A 19823-nucleotide genomic window follows, 5' to 3' on the forward strand; every position below is an offset into this window, starting at 1 on the left:
GGCCGAGCACCAGCCCCCCTTTCCCCACTTGCCATGGGAACACTGCACCCCAGGCCTGCCCTCGCCCCCCGTGTTTCCCGAGCACCCCGTGTCTCAGGCCTGCCACGGGAACACGGCTGAAAGGAGCACGCAGGCCGGCGTCCGCAGGAAGGACTGGCAGCCAGGCACCCCCCTCCCATGCTCCCCGCGGGTCCCAGGCCCCCCAGTGTCCCCCATCCACCCAGCTTCCTTCCAGCCGGTCTCCCAGCTGTGTGCAGGCCCACTCCCGTCCCAGTTTAGTCACGAGTCTGGAAGCTCACCTAGAAATCTTTTATCTATATTTTCCCTTAGCAAAAAAAACAAATATACAGATCTGGTGTCCTGTTGAGTCTCCGGGTTCAGGGTCTTCATAGGAAGGTGAGAGAGGGCGCAAGGCAGCTCCCCAGGGCCGTCCACGGGCCACCCAGGGCTTCGCTCCACTGGCCCCTAGAGCTGGGCTTCCCTGAGATCAGCCCCAGGGCCCTGGGCGACAGGAGCCACGCCAGGCCTGGGGTGCGATTGGCACGAGGGGCGGGGGTTGGGATGTGCTTGGTCAGTCCGGCCGCCAGGAGCTGGCTTGGCCCCACGGGGACGTGGGGTAGGACTCGGTCCCTGAGGGAAGGACGCTGGTGCCTCAGGCTCCAGGAATGGGGGCCCTGCGTGGGCCACGGTGGGCACCTCACGCGGGGGCCAGGTGACTGCACGGACTACTAGCTGTTTTGGATGAACCACTTGTGCACCAACTCTTTGTTTTCTTTCACCCACTTGATGTTGGCTTTGGTCTTCTCCAGGGCTTGCTCCAGGGCCCGGGTGGCGGAGCCGAAGCCCGTGTCCATATTGTTTCTCTTAAACTGCTCCAGCTGCCAGGAAAAGGGAGGGTCTCAGCCCAGGCTGGGTCTCTAGCAGGGTCTTCCCACTCCTGTTCTCCGGGACAGGAAGGGCCCCTGGGTCCCCTCCCCTGGGGCCAAGTCCTTATCTAGGGCAGAGCTAAAAAAATGACAGCCCCCCCCAGCCAGTGTGGCTCAGCGGTTGAGCATCGACCTAGGATCCAGAAGATTGTGGTTCGATTCCCAGTCAGGGCACAGGCCCGGGGTGCAGGCTCCTCGATCCCCAGCAGGGGGCGAGCAGGAGGCAGCCGATCAATGACTCATCATTGATGTTTCTCTCTCTCTCTCTCTCTTCCTCTCTCTGAAATCAATAAAAACATATTTAAAAAAAAAAAAAGACAAATTGACCTAATGCAGTGACTTAACTTTGTTTGGCTTCTAATTCAAACATACCAAGGGCAAAAATAATTTTTTAAAAATTTGAAAACAGCCCGGGTATAAGATGATTATTAATTTTCTTGGGTTTGCTAATAACAGTGAGATTGTGTTTTAAAAATCCCTTTGTTTCCGATGGGACTAAAGTATTTAGTGGCAAAATTATATAATATCAGTGATCTGCTTGAAAACCGCCCACCCCCAAAAAAGTGTTGGGAAAAGGTTGGTAAGTGTCCAATCTGGGTAATGGGTACATGGAGGTTCACGGTCTTACTCTCTCCCTTTTGCCTGCACAAGAATTCCAAGTGCGCTTCTTTGATGGAATTGTCACCCTTTGCATAGCCTGGACGCCCAGCTTCCCCTGGGAGCTGAATGGTGGCCGCTTCCCCCCCCCCCCCCGGACTGGGATGGGCCCCAGGGTCCAGGGCCTCTTACCTGCTGCAGCTGGAGCTCGGTGGAGAATCGTCGAGTCACTGCCTGGATGAGGTTGGAGAAGGAGAAGGAGCCGCCACCGTAGCTGCAGGTTGGGGGGGGGGGAATGGACCGTGAGGAGGGCGGGAGTTAACCCCGGGGGACAGACAGGCGCCTCTGTACTCTCACAGCTGCCCTGTGATGGGCCCGTTTTGCAGATGAGATGAAATGACTCGCCCAAGGAGACTTGAACACAGGGTCCCTACGGTGCCCCCGCTTCTAGGCAGTGCCCCCCTCTCCCAACCCGGCTGTGCTCCCGGCACAGAGCCCCCCCCTCAGGGCTCCCCTGCCCGACTTACTCGTTGAAGAGTTTCTTCCAGTTGCTCTGGACAAACTCCCAGGCCAGGGGTTGCCCGATGACGTTGCTGGCGATGCTGCTGATGGTGGAGGTGGCGTCCTGCTTCCGGATGAGGTCAGGGTTTAGGGTGTAGCTCAGGTACCTGTGAGGGCAGGGAGCTGGGTGAGCGACCCCTTCCCAGGGCTGCTTCCAGATGATTCCACAGAGAACCTCCCCCACACGTCTCCTGCATCCGTGGCCATCCCCTCGGCTCGCCAAGGGCTGGAGGCCCCTGGGTCCTGCCTCCCTCTTGTGGATGGGACACTGAGGTCCCTACACAGGGTCATTGGCTAGTCCGGGTGTCATGCCTGACGTGGACCTGGTACCTGACAAGTATGTGAGAGTGGATGAAGGAAGGGGGGGGGGGGTCTAGAGATGCGAGGCCTGGGCCAGGGAGGGGCCACTCCTGCCTTTGACACTAAGGGTGGCCCTTCTTTACTGGAGTACAGGAGCTGGCATCTGAGGCACACAGTGGGAGCCAGGAGCCCTCATCAAAGGCTTGGGGGGTGTCCTAGCTGGTTTGGCTCAGTGGTTAGAGCGCTGGCCCACAGACTGAAGGGTCCCAGGTTCGGTTCTGGCCAAGAGCAGTAGCTCTGTACCTCATTGCAGGCTCCATTCCCAGCTCAAGGGCAGGAAGCAACCAACTGATGTGTCTCACAGCGATCTCTCTCTCTCTCTCTCTCTCTCTCTCTCTCTCTCTCCCTTTCACTCTCTCTGAAAAGCAATGGAAAAAATATCCTCAAAAAAAAAAAAAAAAGAGACTGAGAGGCCGCACAAGTCAAAAGCACAGGACATGAGCCCAGACCCGGGTTTGAATCTTGGCTCTATCGCTCATTCAGGTTCCCGGACCTTGGGCAAGCTGCCTTGCTTCTCCGAGCCTCAACGTCTTCATCTGTAAAATGGGAACATCCTGCCCCAGGAGCGAGAGTGCGGAGGCCCCCCTGAGGCTGGCCCTTCCTCTCCCCCGTGGGCCGGGGATCCCGGGAGGGAGGGGAACTCCTCCAGCCCCACCCACGGGTCCTCACCTCTGCAGGATCCAGACCTCCTTGCTGCAGGCCAGGGCCGCTCGGAGCTTGTCAGCTTCATTTACCAGCGTGGCTTTTTGGAACTGGCTCCAGGCGAAATCCCACTCCTCCTCGCCACCCTGGGCGATGGCGTTGCAGTAGACAGTGGACCGCAGGTTGGGGTCGATCCTGGTGCGGGGTGGGGGGGGGAGTCAGCGGGGGAGCAGCCGCAGGGAGGGTGGGACAAGGGTCTGATAAAGACAGGGCTATGGGGACTGGAGAAGAGCAGGGGACACTCACTTATTATCACTGGGGTTACGCATCCACTCTGAGAAAAGGTTGGACACCAGAGTCTTGCACTCAGGGAGCCCACTGGAGCAGGCGGTGCTGATGGCGTTAACCTCGTTGTACCTGCGGCCAGGGTAACACTTGGTCAGCACAGGATCCAGCCCCAGTTTCCACATCTAAGAATCTCAATGACCATGTTGGCGAGGGGACTTCTGAGTTTCATTTTTGTACAAAGGCCAGATGGGCCCACAGGCCGCAGAGACTCTGGCAGTGCCTCCTGCTCCTAGGAGGGGGTCACTCCCTGCCTGGTGGTCCTACTCGGGCCAAGAGTCGAGAGGTCCAGGGGGGAACACAGCCTGGGTGTTGCTCTGGACTCCCCAGGTCAGGGTCCCTGTGTCCCCCACAACCTCCAAACCCAGAAGAGGTTACACTCACTGGTCCATCAGTTTTTCTGGGCGCTTAGTCCAGTTCTCGGTGATCCTTTGAAAGTGAAGAAAGAGGGGCGTGACCTGTTTCCTCAGGTATTTCTGAGGGAAAGAAAACATGAATAACTTCAAAGGGTAGACTCCAACCTGCCTGCCTAGAGCCCCAAGGAGCCCGTGATGTGGGTGGGCAGGTGTCACGAAGGCTAATGACCTCGGAGACAAAACAACCAAAGGCTCAGGGCCTCCCCCAATGCCAGGCGGCGCCCAAAGGGGCCCACGCTAACCCGTTTCAGATGACTGATCTGAGGTTCCTCCTCCTGAAAGCCTCAGAAGTTCTAACACTCTAAGTATCATCATTTTTTATTTTTAAAAAATATTTATTGATTTCAGGAAGAGGGAGAGAGAGAGAAATATCCATGATGAGAGTCATTGATCGGCTGCCTCCTGCTCGCCCCCTGCTGGGGATCGAAGAGCCCGCAACCCCGGGTATGTGCCCTGACTGGGAATGGAACCGAGATCTCCTGGATCCTAGGTGGATGCTCAACCAACCGCTGAGCCACACCGGCCTGGCGTCACCATTTTTTTAATATAAGGTTGGGTCCCACCCCCACCCCCACACCCTGCCGCCTGATTAGAAATGTCCTGTGTTTATTGTGGGGCATTTAAAAAACAGAAAAACATGCAGGAAACACAAGCCACCCAGGAGCTCACCAAAACTACAATTTCCGAATTGGCGCCTCCCTTTTTCCCCTCCTACCTAGCAGGTCTACACCTCTGCAGGCCACACCTTCTACGTGGCATTGTCATGTGAGCCCCGCCCCATGGTATTAAAGTCCTTTGCAGACTCTGGTTTCACATGGTCTATTGTCTGTCAGGCGTGTCAACCAGAACCCACAGCCAAACGTAAAGGAATAAATCCCGAAGAACAAAGAGGACAGGAGAGGAAAGGACAGTGGGAGAGGCGTCCAGACCGAGGACGTCACCATTTGGTTCCAGGTCAGGGCACAATCCCCTCGATGCCCAGCAGGGGGCGCGCAGGAGGCAGCTGATCAATGACTCTCTCATCATGGATGTTTCTCTCTCTCTCCCTCTCCCTTCCTCTCTCTGAGATCAATAAAGATATATTTACATTTCAAAAAAGAACAGAGAGCCCACAGAGCTCCGTCTCCCAGGGGCCATCGCCAGCTGGCAGCAGGGCCGGGTGGCCGGGTGGCCGAGCACATGAGCCCTGCAGTCGGCCCGGCCCCTCGGTACCTGCATGGGGCTGTAGACCTCGGAGCTGTCGAACATGAGCTTGAAGTAGTTCAGGCTGCTCAGGGCCGCCTGCCAGGGCAGGTATTCTGTCTCTTTGCTCAGGAAGAGGGTGTTGTTCAGCGCCAGGGTGACAGGAACCATGCGGGCACTGGGGACAAACAGAGGGGCTCAAGTTAGCAGCCCCAGCCAGTCCTCCCCGGAGCCTAAGGTCCCGGAGCCCCAGCTGAGCCAGCTCCAGCATTCACCAGGGTGGCGAATGTGGGTGCTGGGTGCTTCCACAAACAAGGCCGGCCCAGGCCTTGCCCTCACCCATTGCCAGTCACAATCCTTTGCTTATTACCACCATTTTAAAGATGCGGAAACGGAGGCCCAGAGAGGTGAAGGGACTTGCCCAAGGCCACACAGTTCTTTCCTTGGCCGACCTCTTGTCTGATTGTCTTGGCCACCTGGGCCTTTCTCCCTCCCACCTCCTCCTCAGGTTGCGTGAGCACATCCGGTTCATAAATGTCCATGTCTGTCAAAGAGCTTAGCGCCGTAGGCGGTCCCTGTTTGTTTACCCATGCTGTTTGTCACCTGTCCTGTCCTTCCCAGATTGTTCTAGCACCTAGCACAGCAGCCCGGCTCTGTGGAGACCAGGAAAAGCGCGGTCTCCAGAAGGGTGGGGACCACGGGAGGGGTGCACGGAGCCCACCTCCCTTGCGCTGTGTGCCTGGCTCACCGTGAGGACAGCTGGTTCTCACTATGGAAACCCACTTGCTCAAGTCACGAGGCCTCCCCGGCAGAGCCAGTCTGGGCCCGAGGATGTAAGGGGACACTCACCTGGCCAGGTCAAAGGCGTCGTGGATAACCTGGGCCCGATTAAGGACCGGGATGACCTACAAGGGGCAACAGAGGGTGTGACCTCAGGGTGCGGCCTTAGGCTAGGGCTGGGGCAGGGGACAGGGTGGGGGTGGCAGGCACCCACCGACAGGTCTGTCTGCAGCTGATTCTGAATCTTCTTCCAGTTTTCCTCATCATAGTTGACCTGGTAATAGCCGGTCACATTGACGTTCAGTAGGACCCACTCGTTGGGGGAGGTTTTGAACATAGGCTCGACTGTGGGGAGAGACCAGAGCTGGGGTGGGGTTGCCCGGGAGAGCCTAGGGGAGACCCTTGGCCCTCCTGTCTCCAGGCCTCGGCAAGAGCAGCCTCCTGCAGCCTGGCAACAGCTGGCCCGGGAGCCTCTGGGGAGATGCCGAGGAGAAGGGGCTTCCAGAAGGCTGCCCAGCCGATCTCTGCCTCTGGCTGCCTGGGGACCTCAGTGCCTGGCACTGTTTCAAACATTTCAAGTGCACGGTCCCCTTTAATGCTCACACAATTCAAATGGGGGAGATATTGCACTCAGCCCCATTTTAGAGGCGAGGAAATGGAGACCAGAGAGGGATGGTAACTTGCCCAGGGTCACACAGCTGGGCAGCCGCAGCAGAGGAGAGGTTAGGGCCCAAGAAGCCAGCTCCATTTGGGGAGTGAAATGATGAAGGGAGCCCCTGCCGAGGTTGCCACAACCCCCAGGACATGGGCCGGGAGCTGGGGGGGCGGTCGAGGGGAGGGCCTGCTGTCCACAAGGACGGGGCTGAATTACTTTTGGTGGCATTCTCCAGCCACATGTGATTCTGGCTAGCGCCGTTTTTCAGAGATGAGACGGGAACGATCCACAGGTACCTGCCACGAGAGACCCGAGGTCGGGGGGTGAGAGGCGGCAGGTCGAGGCTCCCCCCTTCTGCCTGCCCCTGGCACCAAGTGGCCCATCCTCCTGGCCCACGAAGGGGAGCCTGTCGACAGCCACTGGGGCTGGGACCACAGCAGGCCAGGCCCCTGGGAGCCCTCGCTGGGACACCTGCCCTGGGACCCCACCGTCTGCTCACTGGAAGGCTGAGGGGCGGGTGACGTTGGACTCGGGGTCCAGGAGGAAGTGTTTCTGAGAGATGTTGCCCGTCTTGGTGTCCACGGTGACGACGGGGAAGCCCATCTGCAGGATCCAGCGGTCCATGATGGCACTCACAGGCTGAGGCAGCTGGACCTGTGTCTCACTGTCCACGGCCTGCACCAGGACACAGAGGCCAGGGAAAACCAGTGTCACAGTCAGAGCCGGGCGAGAGCCGGGGACACGCACAGGGGGCCTGGGGACAGGCTTAAGGTGGTCGTCACTATACTCCTAGGTCTTTTTTATCTTTTTCCATGCAAATACATTACTTTTTTTTTTTTTTTCTTTTAATCTTCCCCCCGGGATATTTTTTCCATTGCTTTTCAGAGAGAGTGGAAGGGAGAGAGAGGGAGAGAGAGACAGAGAGGGAGAAACTTCGATGTGAGAGAGACACATGGATTGGTTGCCTCCCACACGCGCCCTGAGAGGGGCCCGGGATGGAGCCTGCAACCGAGGTACATGCCCTTGGCTGGAATCGAACCCGGGACCCTTCAGTCCGGAGGCCGACACTCTAACCACTGAGCCAAACTGGCCAGAGCCAAATGCATTGCTTTTTGTAATAACAACAAAACTCCGACGACATCCGTTAATGACTGAGAAAATAGAAACAAGAACAGGGCAAGAGCCCGGCCGGCGTGGCTCAGGGGTTGAGCATCGACCTAGGATCCAGGAGGTCGCGGTTCGATTCCCGGTCAGGGCACAGGCCCGGGGTGCAGGCTCCTCGATCCCCAGCAGGGGGCGCGCGGGAGGCAGCCGATCCATGACTCATCATTGATTTTTTTTTCTCTCTCCCCCCCTCCCTTCCTCTCTCTGAAATCAATAAAAATATTAAAAAAAAAAAAAACCTGCACAAGAAAGCAGCCAGAAGAGCATGTGAGAGGGTGGGGCTGAGAAAGAAGGGGCTCAGAGAAAGAGGGAGTTGGCGGGGCAGCCGTCATGGAGGAGGGCTCACCTTTGCAGGGCCGCAGGAGTGGGAAACTGAGGCAGGGCAAGGAAGAGAGTGGAAGTGGAGGGGAGGGACTGAGCCAGGGAGGGTGGAGGGGGAGGCGCACCAGGCTCATGGCAGGTGGAACGTGGGCTGGAGGTTGGCCAAGGGGACACTGGAGCCCAGCTGTGAACTCTGTGATAAAGCCCTGGGTCCCCCCCTCAAGCCCTCAGACCAGACCAGCCTTGGGCACCTGGGGGCTGGGGGGCTGGAGGGATGACAGTGGGGAGCAGCTGGCCGGGAAGCCTGGGGCGCGGGGTTCTGGAGGGGCCCTTGGGGTTGAGGAGGGCCTCAGGGAAGGGCTGGGGCAGCTGGGAGGGGCAGGAAGAGATGGGGAAGGAAGGAAAGTGGGCAGACTCCAGGCCAGGAGAGGCAGGGAGGGGAGGCGGGAGGGTTGGGGGCTCTCAGAGGGTTTGCCCTACACACAGGGGCCGCTCCGGGCCTGAGCAGACAGGAATGCAAGGTGGGGCCAGGTGGGAGGGTCCCCGGTTCCTGCTGAGGGTGCTGGGGTGCAAAGTCGTGCCGGGGAGGGGCCGGGAGGGCACAGGGCAGCCAAGACTGCTGAGTAGGTTGAACGACTGGCTCCAAAGTTCCCGGCAGAGGGGGGGCTTGGGTGTGGGAACCGGAAGGGGCCCGTTTCCTCAACACTAAGATGAGCGGCTTCTTGGGCTCCCACCGTAGAGCTCACTACAGGGCAACCGAGGTACGTGCCCGTGGCCGGGGCCGGATTCAAACCCGGGACCCTTCAGCCCGCAGGCCGGCGCTCTGACCACTGAGCCACACTGCCTTGGGCCTGACTCATGGTTCCTCACACCACCTCCTTCAAGGGACCATCACAGGGCCCATTTTACCGATGACCAGCCCAGGCTCCAAATGTCCTGGCTGGGCTGGTGAGCAATGGGGCCGGATACATTCCCTTAGGCAGGCACTACCCCCAGGGACGTCCAGCATCTCAGGACCCCCAACAAGATGGCTCGGGGGCGGGGGGGCTGTTACCCACCTTCTGTAGGTGCTCCCACAGGTCCTTGTAGGTGGTGCTGTTGTAGGCAAAGGTTTTGAGATAGGACTGTGGAAAGACAGGCCACAGTGAGGGCAGAGCTGGTGTCCCCCAGGCTCTGCCACTCCAGCTCCGTGGTTGGCTGGGCTTGGAGACAAGGGGCAGGGGCTGGAGGGAAACCTCCCCACCCGCACCCCCAAAGGCTGGCCAGGCCCACTCACCGCCAGGCCCTTCTTGAACACGTCCTCGGACAGGAAGCTGGACAGCATCCTGAGGACAGAGGCTCCCTGGGGGAGAGAATGGGGGCTCAGAGAGCTGTGCTGAGCCAGCAGGGGGACCCTGTGACCCCTTAGGGCTGGGACAAGTGCTCCCAGGGCCCCGGCTGCCGTGGGGGCCCTGCCTGGGGCCTAGCAGGGAGGCTGGGGCAGCACCTTGCTGTAGGAGATGGCGTCGAACATCTCGCTGATCTGGGCGGGTGTGTTGACCTCCTCAGCGGGGGTGGACAGCGGGTGGGAGGAGGCCAGGGCGTCCACGGCCATCACGCGGTAAACCTCGTTCTGCACTATGATGTCTTTCTGCAAATCCCCGACGGCCATCAGTTACACTGCCCTGGGAGGGGTGGCCCAGGGCCTCCCCCAGCCCCACCCCCAGGCCCCAGGGCCTCACCAGGTTCCAGCTGGGCTCGGCGCGGTCGGCACCCAGGTATTCCACGTAGGAGGCGAAACCCTCGTTCAGCCACAGGTCGTTCCACCAGGCCACAGTGACCAGGTTCCCGAACCACTGAGGGAGAGAGAGAGAGAGAGAGAAACATCAATGATGAGTCGTTGATCGGCTGCCTCCTGCTCGCCCCCTGCTGGGGATCGAAGGGATCGAGCCCACAACTGGGGCCTGTGCCCTGACCAGGAATCGAACCCAGATCTCTTGGATCTTAGGTCGATGCTCGACCGCTGAGCCACGCCCACCGGGTGCTGACGACTCTTCTGACATTATGATGACCCCCCTCAGCTACCCTCCTCCCAGGACCTGTGCTGTCGGTTGCCTCCCAGAGCCCCCCTTTCTTTCTCTGCACTCCCCATGCTGGGCGGGCTACCTGGTGGGCGAGCTCATGCGCGATCACGGTGACCACCCTCTCCTTGTTGCTGCTGGAGGAAGACTTCGGGTCGAACAGCAGGGAGTTCTCCCGGTAGGTCACCAGCCCCCAGTTCTCCATGGCGCCAGCGTTGAAGTCAGGCAAGCCGATCTGGTCTGGGGAGGCCAGGAGGTTGGCAGGATGGCCTCTGGATGCTGAGCCCCCTCCGTTGCCCCATCCCCCCCCACCGAGAGGCCCCTCACTCACCAGATTTTTTGAGTGGGTAGGGTGTGTTGTAATGTTCGGCAAAGAAGCTTAGGATGAGGCCTGTCACGTTCAGGGCATACTGGCCATGACCCGCCTCAGTTGCACTCGGCCGAGCCCAGATCCGGATCTGCAAAGAAGATGGAGGTAGGTCAGGGGCCCCTCTTGGGTCCTGGTGTAGGTGAAGGCCGAGTCCCAGGGTTTGGACCTGGTTAAACTAGGAGCCTGGTCAGCAGAAGAGAAGGCCGGAGGGGCAGAGTGTCTCTGAGGGGCTTTGAGTCCTAAGGAGGAGCCTTAGGGGGAGGGTGGCAATAGTCACAGCCACGGTCTGCCTGTCTGTCTGTCTGTCTGGCACCCGTGGGTTGGGAACTCCCTTCACCAGGAGGGACCCATTTTTCAGATGCAGAGACTGAGGGTTAGGGAAGTCCCCGAAGATGATTCGGAGCTGGGATTCAAACGCTGCTCGGACAACTCAGGGGCTGGGACACGGATGGACACACACAGGGCTGTCCCTCAGGGGGGCCCACCCCGGTAAGGACAGGGGGGCCCAGCTGCTTACCAAAACATCCTTCTCGTTCGTCTGCACGTAGGTGAATTCGCTCACGATGTAGGCCAGCAGGTAGGTGGACATCACAGGTGTGGTTTGGAACTCGGTGACATTCCAGGTAGGGTCTTCGTTAAATGGGACACTCTCGCCTGGGCGTGGAGCATTCAGGTGTATGGGCCATGCGCCCCCTCTCTCCCGCCCCGCACCCCAGCCGGGGGCTCCCCAAGGCTCTGTGATCCCAGGACGGGCCTGCTCACCTTTGGGCAGCATGTTGGACAGGGCCGTGAGGTTATTGGGGTGAATGAGGGTGATGTTGAACCTGGCTTTCATAGCTGGCTCGTCAAAACAGGGGAATGATTTCCGGGCATCTGCAGACTGCATCTGTGTCGTGGCCAGCACCCTGCCCAAAACAAGGCGTGAGAGGGCTTGCCGGTGGCACGCCTGTCCCCGTGGGGGGGGGCAGAAAGGGTGCACGGAAGGCTGGTCGGGCCTCATCCAGGCAGCCTCCGGGCCCCGATAGGTGGGCTGAGTGGGAGATCAGAGCTCCCCCTGGACTCAGGGTCAAAGTCCTAGCAGGCTCCATCCCTCTATTAGCTGGGAGACCAGATTTCTCTCCTCTGAGTCTCAGTTTTCCTGTCTACACAAGGGGCACTTTCATCAGTCACCCCTGACTCCCTGAAGTGGGGTAGGGAGGCCACCCGGAAAGGGTTCGCTCTCTCGGCAGACGCAGCTCCCGGTTACTTTTTAAAATTTAAAATATGGCCCGGCCGGGCGTGGCTCAGCGGTTGAGCATCGACCTAGGATCCAGGCGATCAGGGTTCGATTCCCGGTCAGGGCACATGCCCGGGTTGTGGGCTCGATCAATGACTCTCTCATCATTGATGTTTCTGTCTCTCTTCCCGCCCTCTCCTGTTCTCTCTCTGAAGTCAATAAAAATATATTAAAAAAAAAAAATTTTAAATATGTCATTATTGATTTCAGAGAGAGGAAGAGAGAGAGAGAAACACCCATGATGAGAGAGTCATGGATCCTGCACACCCCCTGACGGGGATTGAGCCCCCCCTCCCATCATAGGTCGAGGCTCCACCGCTGAGCCGCACCGGCCGGGCCCAACTTACTTTTTGATGTTTCCGTCCATGTACTCGCTGCGGTAGAAACCGGCCAGGTCATCGGCCAGCTCTCCCTGGAACGTGCTGTTCATCTCGTACATGGTGCCTTTCTGCAGCGGGCCCTTCAGGTGCACCACCAGGTACTCGGTGACCTCCACCAACTCAGTCTTTTCGATTTCAGGGGCTGTGGTGCCCCCCAAGGCTTTCAGGGTCACCTTGTGCCCCTGGGGGGTGTTGGTGTAGTTGAGCTTCTTGCTGTGGATGATGATCGTGCTGGTGGGCTCCTCGCACATGAAGTGGACAGTGCTCCAGCCCTCGAAGATGTACAGGCCTTGCCCATTGGGGGTGAGGTGGGGCCTCAGCTTCACCTGGTAGGAGTCGGGCACCAGGGACTTGGGGAGACGGTATCGGTTCCACGGCTTGCTCTGGTCCAAGGTGGTGGTGGCTGTGGTGGTGGCCGTGGTGGTGCCAGAGGGGGCAGCGGTGGTGGGGCTCCCGGCGGAGACCTCGGCATTCTTGTTTTTCTCTTGGGCATACACCACGGACAGGGCGACGATGGTGCACACGGCCGCCACTCCCAGGACGATGCCCAGGATGCCTAGGCCCTTGGAAATGTAGAAGCCCTTGGCCATGGTGAGGGTGGGGAGGGAGCTCGGGAGGCTCAGGGTAGGCAGAGAACAGGGCAGCCTGGGGCAAGGCTTATATCCCAGAGGGGAGGAGCCCCGCAGCCTGCAGACTGGGCAAAAATTAACCAGGGCTCAGGCTGCCGAAGGTCACTAGGCTGGGCAGGGGGGTGCTCTGCCCAGGCTCTGGAGAGGAGATCCAGGAACTGTGCACCTGCTGGAGGCAAAGAGTATCCGGTTACAGGCTGCTGGCCACCCCAGAGCCCGGCCGTCTGGCCCGCCTGACCGCTGGTGAAGGGTAGCCGGCAGGCCTTAGGCCAGCGGGCAGGGGAGCAGCGCTATCTAGGTGCCAGCTGAGTGATGGGGACAGAAGCGGGGCGGAGGTTAGAGTGCGGGAAGGACTTCCCAGGAGCGGGAGGTGGGAGAGGCCCTTTCAGGGCCTGGGACACACTGGGTCTGCCCTATGGCCGGGAGCTGGAGGGATGCCCGGCTCCTCGGTGCCTTGCTCCCAGCCTCCCCGCATTCCTCTGGGGCAGGCAGAGGCCCCTCCTCTCTGTCCGTTTTCCTCAATTCTCAGCTCGCTGAGTAGAATGAAACAATAAGTCGTTTTTGCCTTTTTAAGAGAGGAAGCTGGGGGAGGCTTAACCTCTCGAGCGGCCGTGACCTTGGGTAGGTAGCTTTAGCTTCCTGAGACCTCTGTCCTCATCACGATGGCGTTCACCGCTCTCATTCGCTGGACAGATTTAAGGAGGAAAGATAGGAAACGCCAGGCAGCAGAAGCTGAAAGTCATCCCCTCCTTTCTTTTATTTTTATTTCAGAGAGAGGAAGGGAGAGGGAGAGAGAGAGAAACATCGATGGGGAGAGTCATTGATGGGCCGCCTCCTGCGCGCCCCCTGCTGGGGATCGAGGAGCCCGCACCCCGGGCCTGTGCCCTGACCCGGTCAAGCCCCTATCAGCTCCGTCAGCACCACAAACCTCCTCCTCAAAGCCCTGTAACTCAGTGAGTTTTCCACCTGATCCCTGTGGTTGATGATTTGGGCCCTGCCTATGATTTCCCCCCCAGGCTGGAGGCCCCGCGAGAGCAGGGCCCGTTGGGCTGCTTCTGCCGACCAGCACTTGGCGCATGCCTGGCCCATAGTAGGTGCTCAGCACGGACTTGTTCAGTGAATGCACACACGGGCGAATGAACAAATGAACGGGTCAATTCGGGAGTCGCCTTATCGAAGTCTTTCTGGCCCATCTCCACTGGTGTCTCTGCCCCTATTCTTTTTTTTTTTTTAAATATATCTTTACAGAGAGAGAGGAAGGGAGAGGGAGAGAGAGATAGAAACATCAATGATGATGAAAGAATCATTGATGGGGGGCCTCCTGCATGCCCCCCGATGGGGATGGAGCCCACAGCCCGGGCATGTGCCCTAGCAGGGATTCGAACCTTGATCTCCTGGATCCTAGGTCGATGCTCAACCGCTGAGCCACACCAGCCGGGCTCTGCCCCTACTCTTTCCCTGGGAGAACTGCCTGCCCTTCTGTGAGCCCACCTCCGCTCCTGGCTGTCAGGCAGGACTCCTGCAGGGGCCAAACGGGCCTCAGGACTCACATCTGTCAGCTCCTCGAGGACTCCATTCATCTGCCACTCCCTGAGCCCGTGCGAGGGCTCGGTCAGTGTAGTCACCGACGCGGACATGAATTCATCCAGGCCCAACTGCCAGAGTGAGCAGCTGCCACCCGTCACCCGGCCAGAGGAGGCCAGGGTCTGAGTGCTGGATCTTCAGGGCAATCCTGGGTGCCCATTTGTCAGAGGGAAGGTGCTCCAAGCCCTCAACATTTCCCTCTTTTTCTCTAGAGACCTGGCCCCAGGACCCTGGCTGGTCCGGGCGGCGTGGGCTTCCCACTGCAGCGACGGGCAGCCACCCCCATCAGGCCTGGGCCGATGGCCAAGGGACACTAGTGGGAAGCCAAGTGTCCAGGGCAGGGCCGCAACTTGGGCATGGTGACGCCCAAGGGTGACGTAGCACGTGCTCCCAGTCCCCTCCATCAGGGCTAGAATTGGCCAAGGAAGGCCATCTGTATGGTGCCCCTAAGGGCTGGCACCCGGGACCCGTGCAGCCCCGGGAACTGCATCTCACCACGGCCCCGACGGGGCCTGCAGCCCCCTCCCACCTCTGTGGCAGAAAAAGTCACAGATCCAGTTGTCCTAACCCGTTCTCCAAACAAAGAAAGAGGCACAGCCTGGCCCACCATAGGTTTTCCTGTTTGCTTTGGAAGCGGATCATGGGCCCAGCTGGCCGGATCTCTCGTCTCTGGGAAAGAGTGTCTGGTCTTCAAAGGTGGCCCAGCAGGCAGCCCGCTGACCTGCAATGAGAGGCCCCTGATCTGGGCACCAGGCCAGCCCAGCTGGGGGGGCGCAGAGAGGGGCAAGTTCCACAGCCCCTCTTCTGTAATACTGAAAAGGGACCCCCCCCTCCTTCAGTCCCTGCTGTGGCCAGGCCTGGCCATCTCCACACCCCACAAGACAAACCTTGGCACAGAAATCTTCCTCTCCTGCTCGAGCCCGGTCTCCGGCTCCTCACTGCCTGCAGAATGAAACCTCCACTCTGGCTTGAGCCTTAAGCCCTTCTGTGAACTTGACCCCCTGGCCTCTATTTCCAATGCCCGCTGTGGCCCCAGCTGCCGAACCCTCTGGGAGTTTTCACATCCTTGCGCCTTTGCTCATCCTGTCTCCACTGCCAGGGATGTCTTTTCTCTCTCTCCTGTCAAACTCCTACTCATCCTTCAAAACCCAGCTCAGACGTCACTGCCACCCTCTCGTCTGGGAGGCTCACTTCAGTGAGGCACCCCCGAGGGCCCCCGAGACTCTGAGCGCAAGGAGGATAGTATCTTCCACCCCAGGCAAGCGCCTAGCACCCAAACGGTGGGTAACTTGTGCTTATGGAACCGATGCTTCAAGCAGACAATAAGAGACAGTGGTTAAAGATGGATGGGATTCAGGGTAATTCAACCCCTTGGTCCCAGCGGCAGGTTTCCCTTCCATCTCCCACTCTCCTTGGGGTCCCAGACTGTGCACACAAACTACCTTTCTGAGTTTTGCCTTATCTGTGAGTCTCCTGTACATGATCTAATAGTTTTCTTTAAATCAACTCAGGACTCACTCTCCTCCTGAGCAGTACTGACCATGAATTGATGGCTGTGTGTGTTAAATTGCATTTCTTTCCGATACACATTTCAGTTCAAGACCCCTGACTTTAAAAACATTCAACTGAGTAGCCCCTAAAATAGTCCTGCCTGGCTACACGCACTCTGGGAATCACTGCTCCATCCCGCATGATGCTGGGGGGGGGGGAAGCATCTGTCTTTGGAGACAAAAGTTCCTCTAAATTAAAATATATATATATATATTAAGGTCAACAATGGTCATGTGAGAGAGTGTTTAAGGCAGAGCCACACCTGCAGAAGACATCAAGGGAAGGGAAAAGGCAGCTTCATCTCAGGTAGGGGGGCAGGTTGCCTTCCGAAAAATGCCAGGAGCCTGGAAGGGGCGACGGGGGAGGCCCAGCAATCAGGCAAATGACGGTGAGACACAGGCTCTCTCACGGACCTACTGCGGCCCTGGGTGAGCTAATCACGCTCACTCAGCCCCCGCCCGGCCTCCCAGCCTCTCAGCTGCAGGGTTAGGTGAGCTGGGAGCACGGGGACAACTTGAGGCCCATCTGTCTGCTCTGAAGGAGCAGCGAGTTGGGGAGGCAAAGACTAGACTGGGCCTGGCTGGCGTGGCTCAGGGGTTGAGCATCGACCTAGGAACCAGGAGGTCATCGGTTCGATTCCCGGTCAGGGCACAGGCCTGGGTTGCAGGCTCCTTGACCCCCAGCAGGGGGCGAGCAGGAGGCAGCCGATCAATGACTCTCATCATTGATCTTTCTCTCTCTCTCCCTCTCCCTTTGTCGCCCTGAAATCAATAAAAACATATAAAAAAATCAAAAGGACGAGCCTGGGGCCCCAGCACAGGGTACACACTGGCTCCTCTGGCCTCTGACCTTCTCCAGGCTTCTGAGGCCTCCACCCACAGCTGTAGGAGGCTGGGCCTGGGCCAGTCCCCAGGGTGCTTCCTCTGGGAGCCTGGACACTGTCCACCCCGTGAGAACCTCGGAGGGCCCCTGACGGGAAGCCAGCTCCTGTCTCAGCCTCGGAGGCCCAATGCGGGGTGCTCAGGAGGGAAGGAGCAGAGGGAGCCTCGTGGAATGGGGGTGGGGGGGTGCGCCAGCCATGGAGGAGCCATTCTGGGCTGTCAATCCTGCCTGGCCGCTCCCATCTGTTTCACTGAGCACCTACTATGTGCCCTACCAGGAACAACCACCACCAGTTGGCAGCGGAAGAAAGCCAGGCACAGAGAGGTTAAGTGGTTTGTCCAAGGTGCACAGCTAGTTAGTGGCGGGTTCTGTAGGCTTAACTACACACGCTCCCCAGAGCATCTTCCTATCCCGCCCCCCCTCCCGTTTCTACTGTGCAGAGCCCTTGAGGTCTAGAGACCACAGGAGGCGGTCACAGGCCTTTCAGTGTCACAACACTGGAGACCCGTCCCCGCTTCCTCTTGGCCACGCCCTCCTATCTTCCCACCGGAGCCCCACGTGTCCACTGCCCCACCTCAAAAAACAACAGATGACCTCAGGGCCCATCCAGTCCGACTCCCCTTTCACAGGTGAATAGACTGAGGCCCAGGGGGGCCCAGGCCATTAGACACTAAGCCTCGGTCAGATCTCAGGACCGACTGGGACTAGAGCTCTGCCCACCCGGGGATGGTGCCTGGCGGGCGTGGTGGCCCTGGGGCCGGGGTGGCGGGAGGAGAGGGCCCAAGTCACAGAACCCAAGGAAGGGCTGGCTCACCTGGGCCCCCTGCCCGCTGCGCGGCTGGGGGTCTGGAGGTGCAGGGTCAGGACCCCACGGGCCCCATTGGGAGGACCCCTTCCCAGGACAACGGCGGGCACCGCGGGGGCTTTGATCTGTCTCCCCAGCGAGTGCCCCGCAATCCCGGAGCCTCCGTCTGCTCGGGGGGAACCCCCCCCCGTGGGGTGCTCGGAAGGGTGGAGGGAGACCAGGGCTGTGAAACGGGTGCTTAACAACGGGAGTGAGTGTCTCTCCTCGCCCGGGGCCAGGGAAGGGCTTTGGACGGAGACAGGATTTCAAAGATTCTTGAAGAGGCCCCCGGGGCCATCTCCTCTGGCGGCTGTCCAGGTCCCCAGGGACTCTTCCCTCTCCCGCTCCCGCTCCTGCTCCCTGGGGACAGAGAGCCCAGCCTCAGTGCCGGTCCCCTCTCGTCCCAGCCGCAGACCCCAGCAGGGCGCAGTCCCCCCTGCCAGCCCGGGCTCCCCACCTTCGCTCCCCCAGAGGCTCCAGCAGCCCCCACCCTGGGCCACCTCTCCAGGGGCAGGTCGCCTGCCCCAACTGGCAGCAGAATCTTGGGCAAAGGAATTTTGGGCTCTCCCCAGGCCTCAGTGTGCCCGCCCGAGAAGGGGGCGTGGGCAGCAGACGCGGGGCTCCCTGCACACGCGCGCGCGCGCCTGGGCCCCACTCACGCCCGCTGTGGCTCCCCAGCACCCCGTGCCCGCTCCACGGCGCCCCACTTGCCTAGGTCCCCGGAGCCTCCTCTCTGAGGATGTGCGACCAGCGACCCGCTCGCCCCACGAGGGCCTGACTCCTCCTGTCTTAGGCTTTTTAAAGGGAAGTAACCTGACCCGACCACTACTCCTCCCAGGTTAACCCTTTCAGGCCCCCTGCCCACAGATGGCGCCCGGATTTGCCTGTCCGGACCCGCCTGCCCGCCTGCGGCTCCCTGACTGCCTCCCATGGGGCCCCGAATGGCTCCTGGCTCTTGGGTTCCTGGTCTCCTGCTCCCCCCCCCACCCCAATACTGAGTCCCCCTGTGGCCGCAGCCCAGGGCCCGGCCCCTCTACATCTGGACAGCATCTGACACTGGGGGAGGGGCACAGAGCCCAGCCTTTCCAGCTGGGGTGGGGGGAGCCCCAGGCATCCAGCAAAAGAACCCGAGCATCCCACCCGCCCCGAAGATGGGTGTTCCAGACAACTGAGTCTTGCCAGGATGTTAAACTGACTTTCATGACTCCCAGGGGAAAGGGGGGTGGCGGGGAGCGGTCATCAGAAAGAAGGCAGGGAGAGCGGAAGCTGGACTGAGCAAATAAAGTGGCTGGAGCCGGGGGACGTGCTTCTCACCCCAGATTCTGCTTGCAGACGGGGTGCGGGCAGGCCAGGGGCAGGGGCCTCTTCTTCTCTGAGCATCTTTTAACTGGGCACTACCCGATCGTATCCGTATTTGCTTCCTGCGGTTGCTGTAACAAATTAACCCAAACTCAAAACACATCTGGCCGGCTGGTGTGGCTCAGCGGTTGAGTGTCAACCTAGGATCCAGGAGGTCGAGGTTCGATTCCCGGTCAGGGCACAGGCCCGGGGTGCAGGCTCCTTGACCCCCAGCAGGGGGCGCTCAGGAGGTGGCCTATCAATGACCCTCATCATTGATGTTTCTCTCTCTCTCTCTCTCCCTTCCTCTCTCTCAAATCAATAAAGACATATATTCAAAAAGAAACAAAAAAACCCGCATTTCTTAGCTGACGGTTCTGTAAGTCCAGCCCAAAGTGGGTCTCAGGGGCTACACTCAAGGGCGTCCGTAGGGCTTTCTTTCCGCCACCCGCGGAGCACCTGGGTTTCTCTTTTCTTGCCCTTTTCCAGCTCCTGGAGGCTGCCCCCCGCATTCCTTGGCCTGCGGCCCCCGCCGTTTCCAAAGCCAGCCAGTGGCCCGTCCAGTCTTCCTGACATCACATCGCTCTGGCCCCAGCTCCTCTCCTGCCCCCTGCTTCTGTTTTTGAGGATCCTGGTGATTACACCGCCTCCGCTCGGAGGGTCCGAGATAACCTCTCGATTTTCAGGCGGGCAGATGACAATTCTAATCCCACCCGCGACTTTAATCCCCCTCCTGCCGCACAGCGCATGTCACCCGGGGGCCTGGCAAAAGTAGGTTTACAGCTGTGAGGATGCGAGGCACAGACTTTATTCTCGTGTTATCCTGTGTTAATTGTTGTGTTAATTTTCCGTACGAGCAACTTGTAAACCTACATTTGCCCCACTCTGTCTAGAATGACTAAACTTTATTATTATTTTTTAAAAATATATCTTTATTGATTTCAGAGAGAGGAAAGGACA

At 59.3% G+C, this 19823-nt stretch overlaps 1 protein-coding gene across 1 annotated transcript; it reads right to left on the reverse strand.

Moving 5' to 3' along the window:
* Positions 1-296: 296 nt before the first annotated feature.
* ANPEP (alanyl aminopeptidase, membrane) lies at positions 297-18307 on the reverse strand. Its single transcript, XM_081124627.1, has 21 exons — positions 18237-18307; positions 12003-12833; positions 11142-11284; positions 10897-11033; positions 10341-10467; positions 10095-10249; positions 9671-9784; positions 9436-9579; positions 9226-9291; positions 9008-9073; positions 6964-7139; positions 6681-6760; positions 6024-6154; positions 5879-5934; positions 5060-5207; positions 3816-3907; positions 3393-3503; positions 3114-3281; positions 2051-2191; positions 1716-1797; positions 297-878 (listed from the first exon to the last, which is right to left on the reverse strand). The coding sequence occupies exons 2-21, from the start codon at positions 12623-12625 to the stop codon at positions 729-731; spliced, it is 2910 nt and encodes a 969-aa protein (XP_080980753.1). The 5' UTR covers positions 12626-12833; positions 18237-18307; the 3' UTR covers positions 297-728.
* Positions 18308-19823: the final 1516 nt, after the last annotated feature.

Source organism: Miniopterus schreibersii (genome assembly GCF_964146895.1).
Source record: "Miniopterus schreibersii genome assembly, chromosome: 22".
Taxonomy (NCBI): Eukaryota; Metazoa; Chordata; class Mammalia; order Chiroptera; family Miniopteridae; genus Miniopterus; species Miniopterus schreibersii.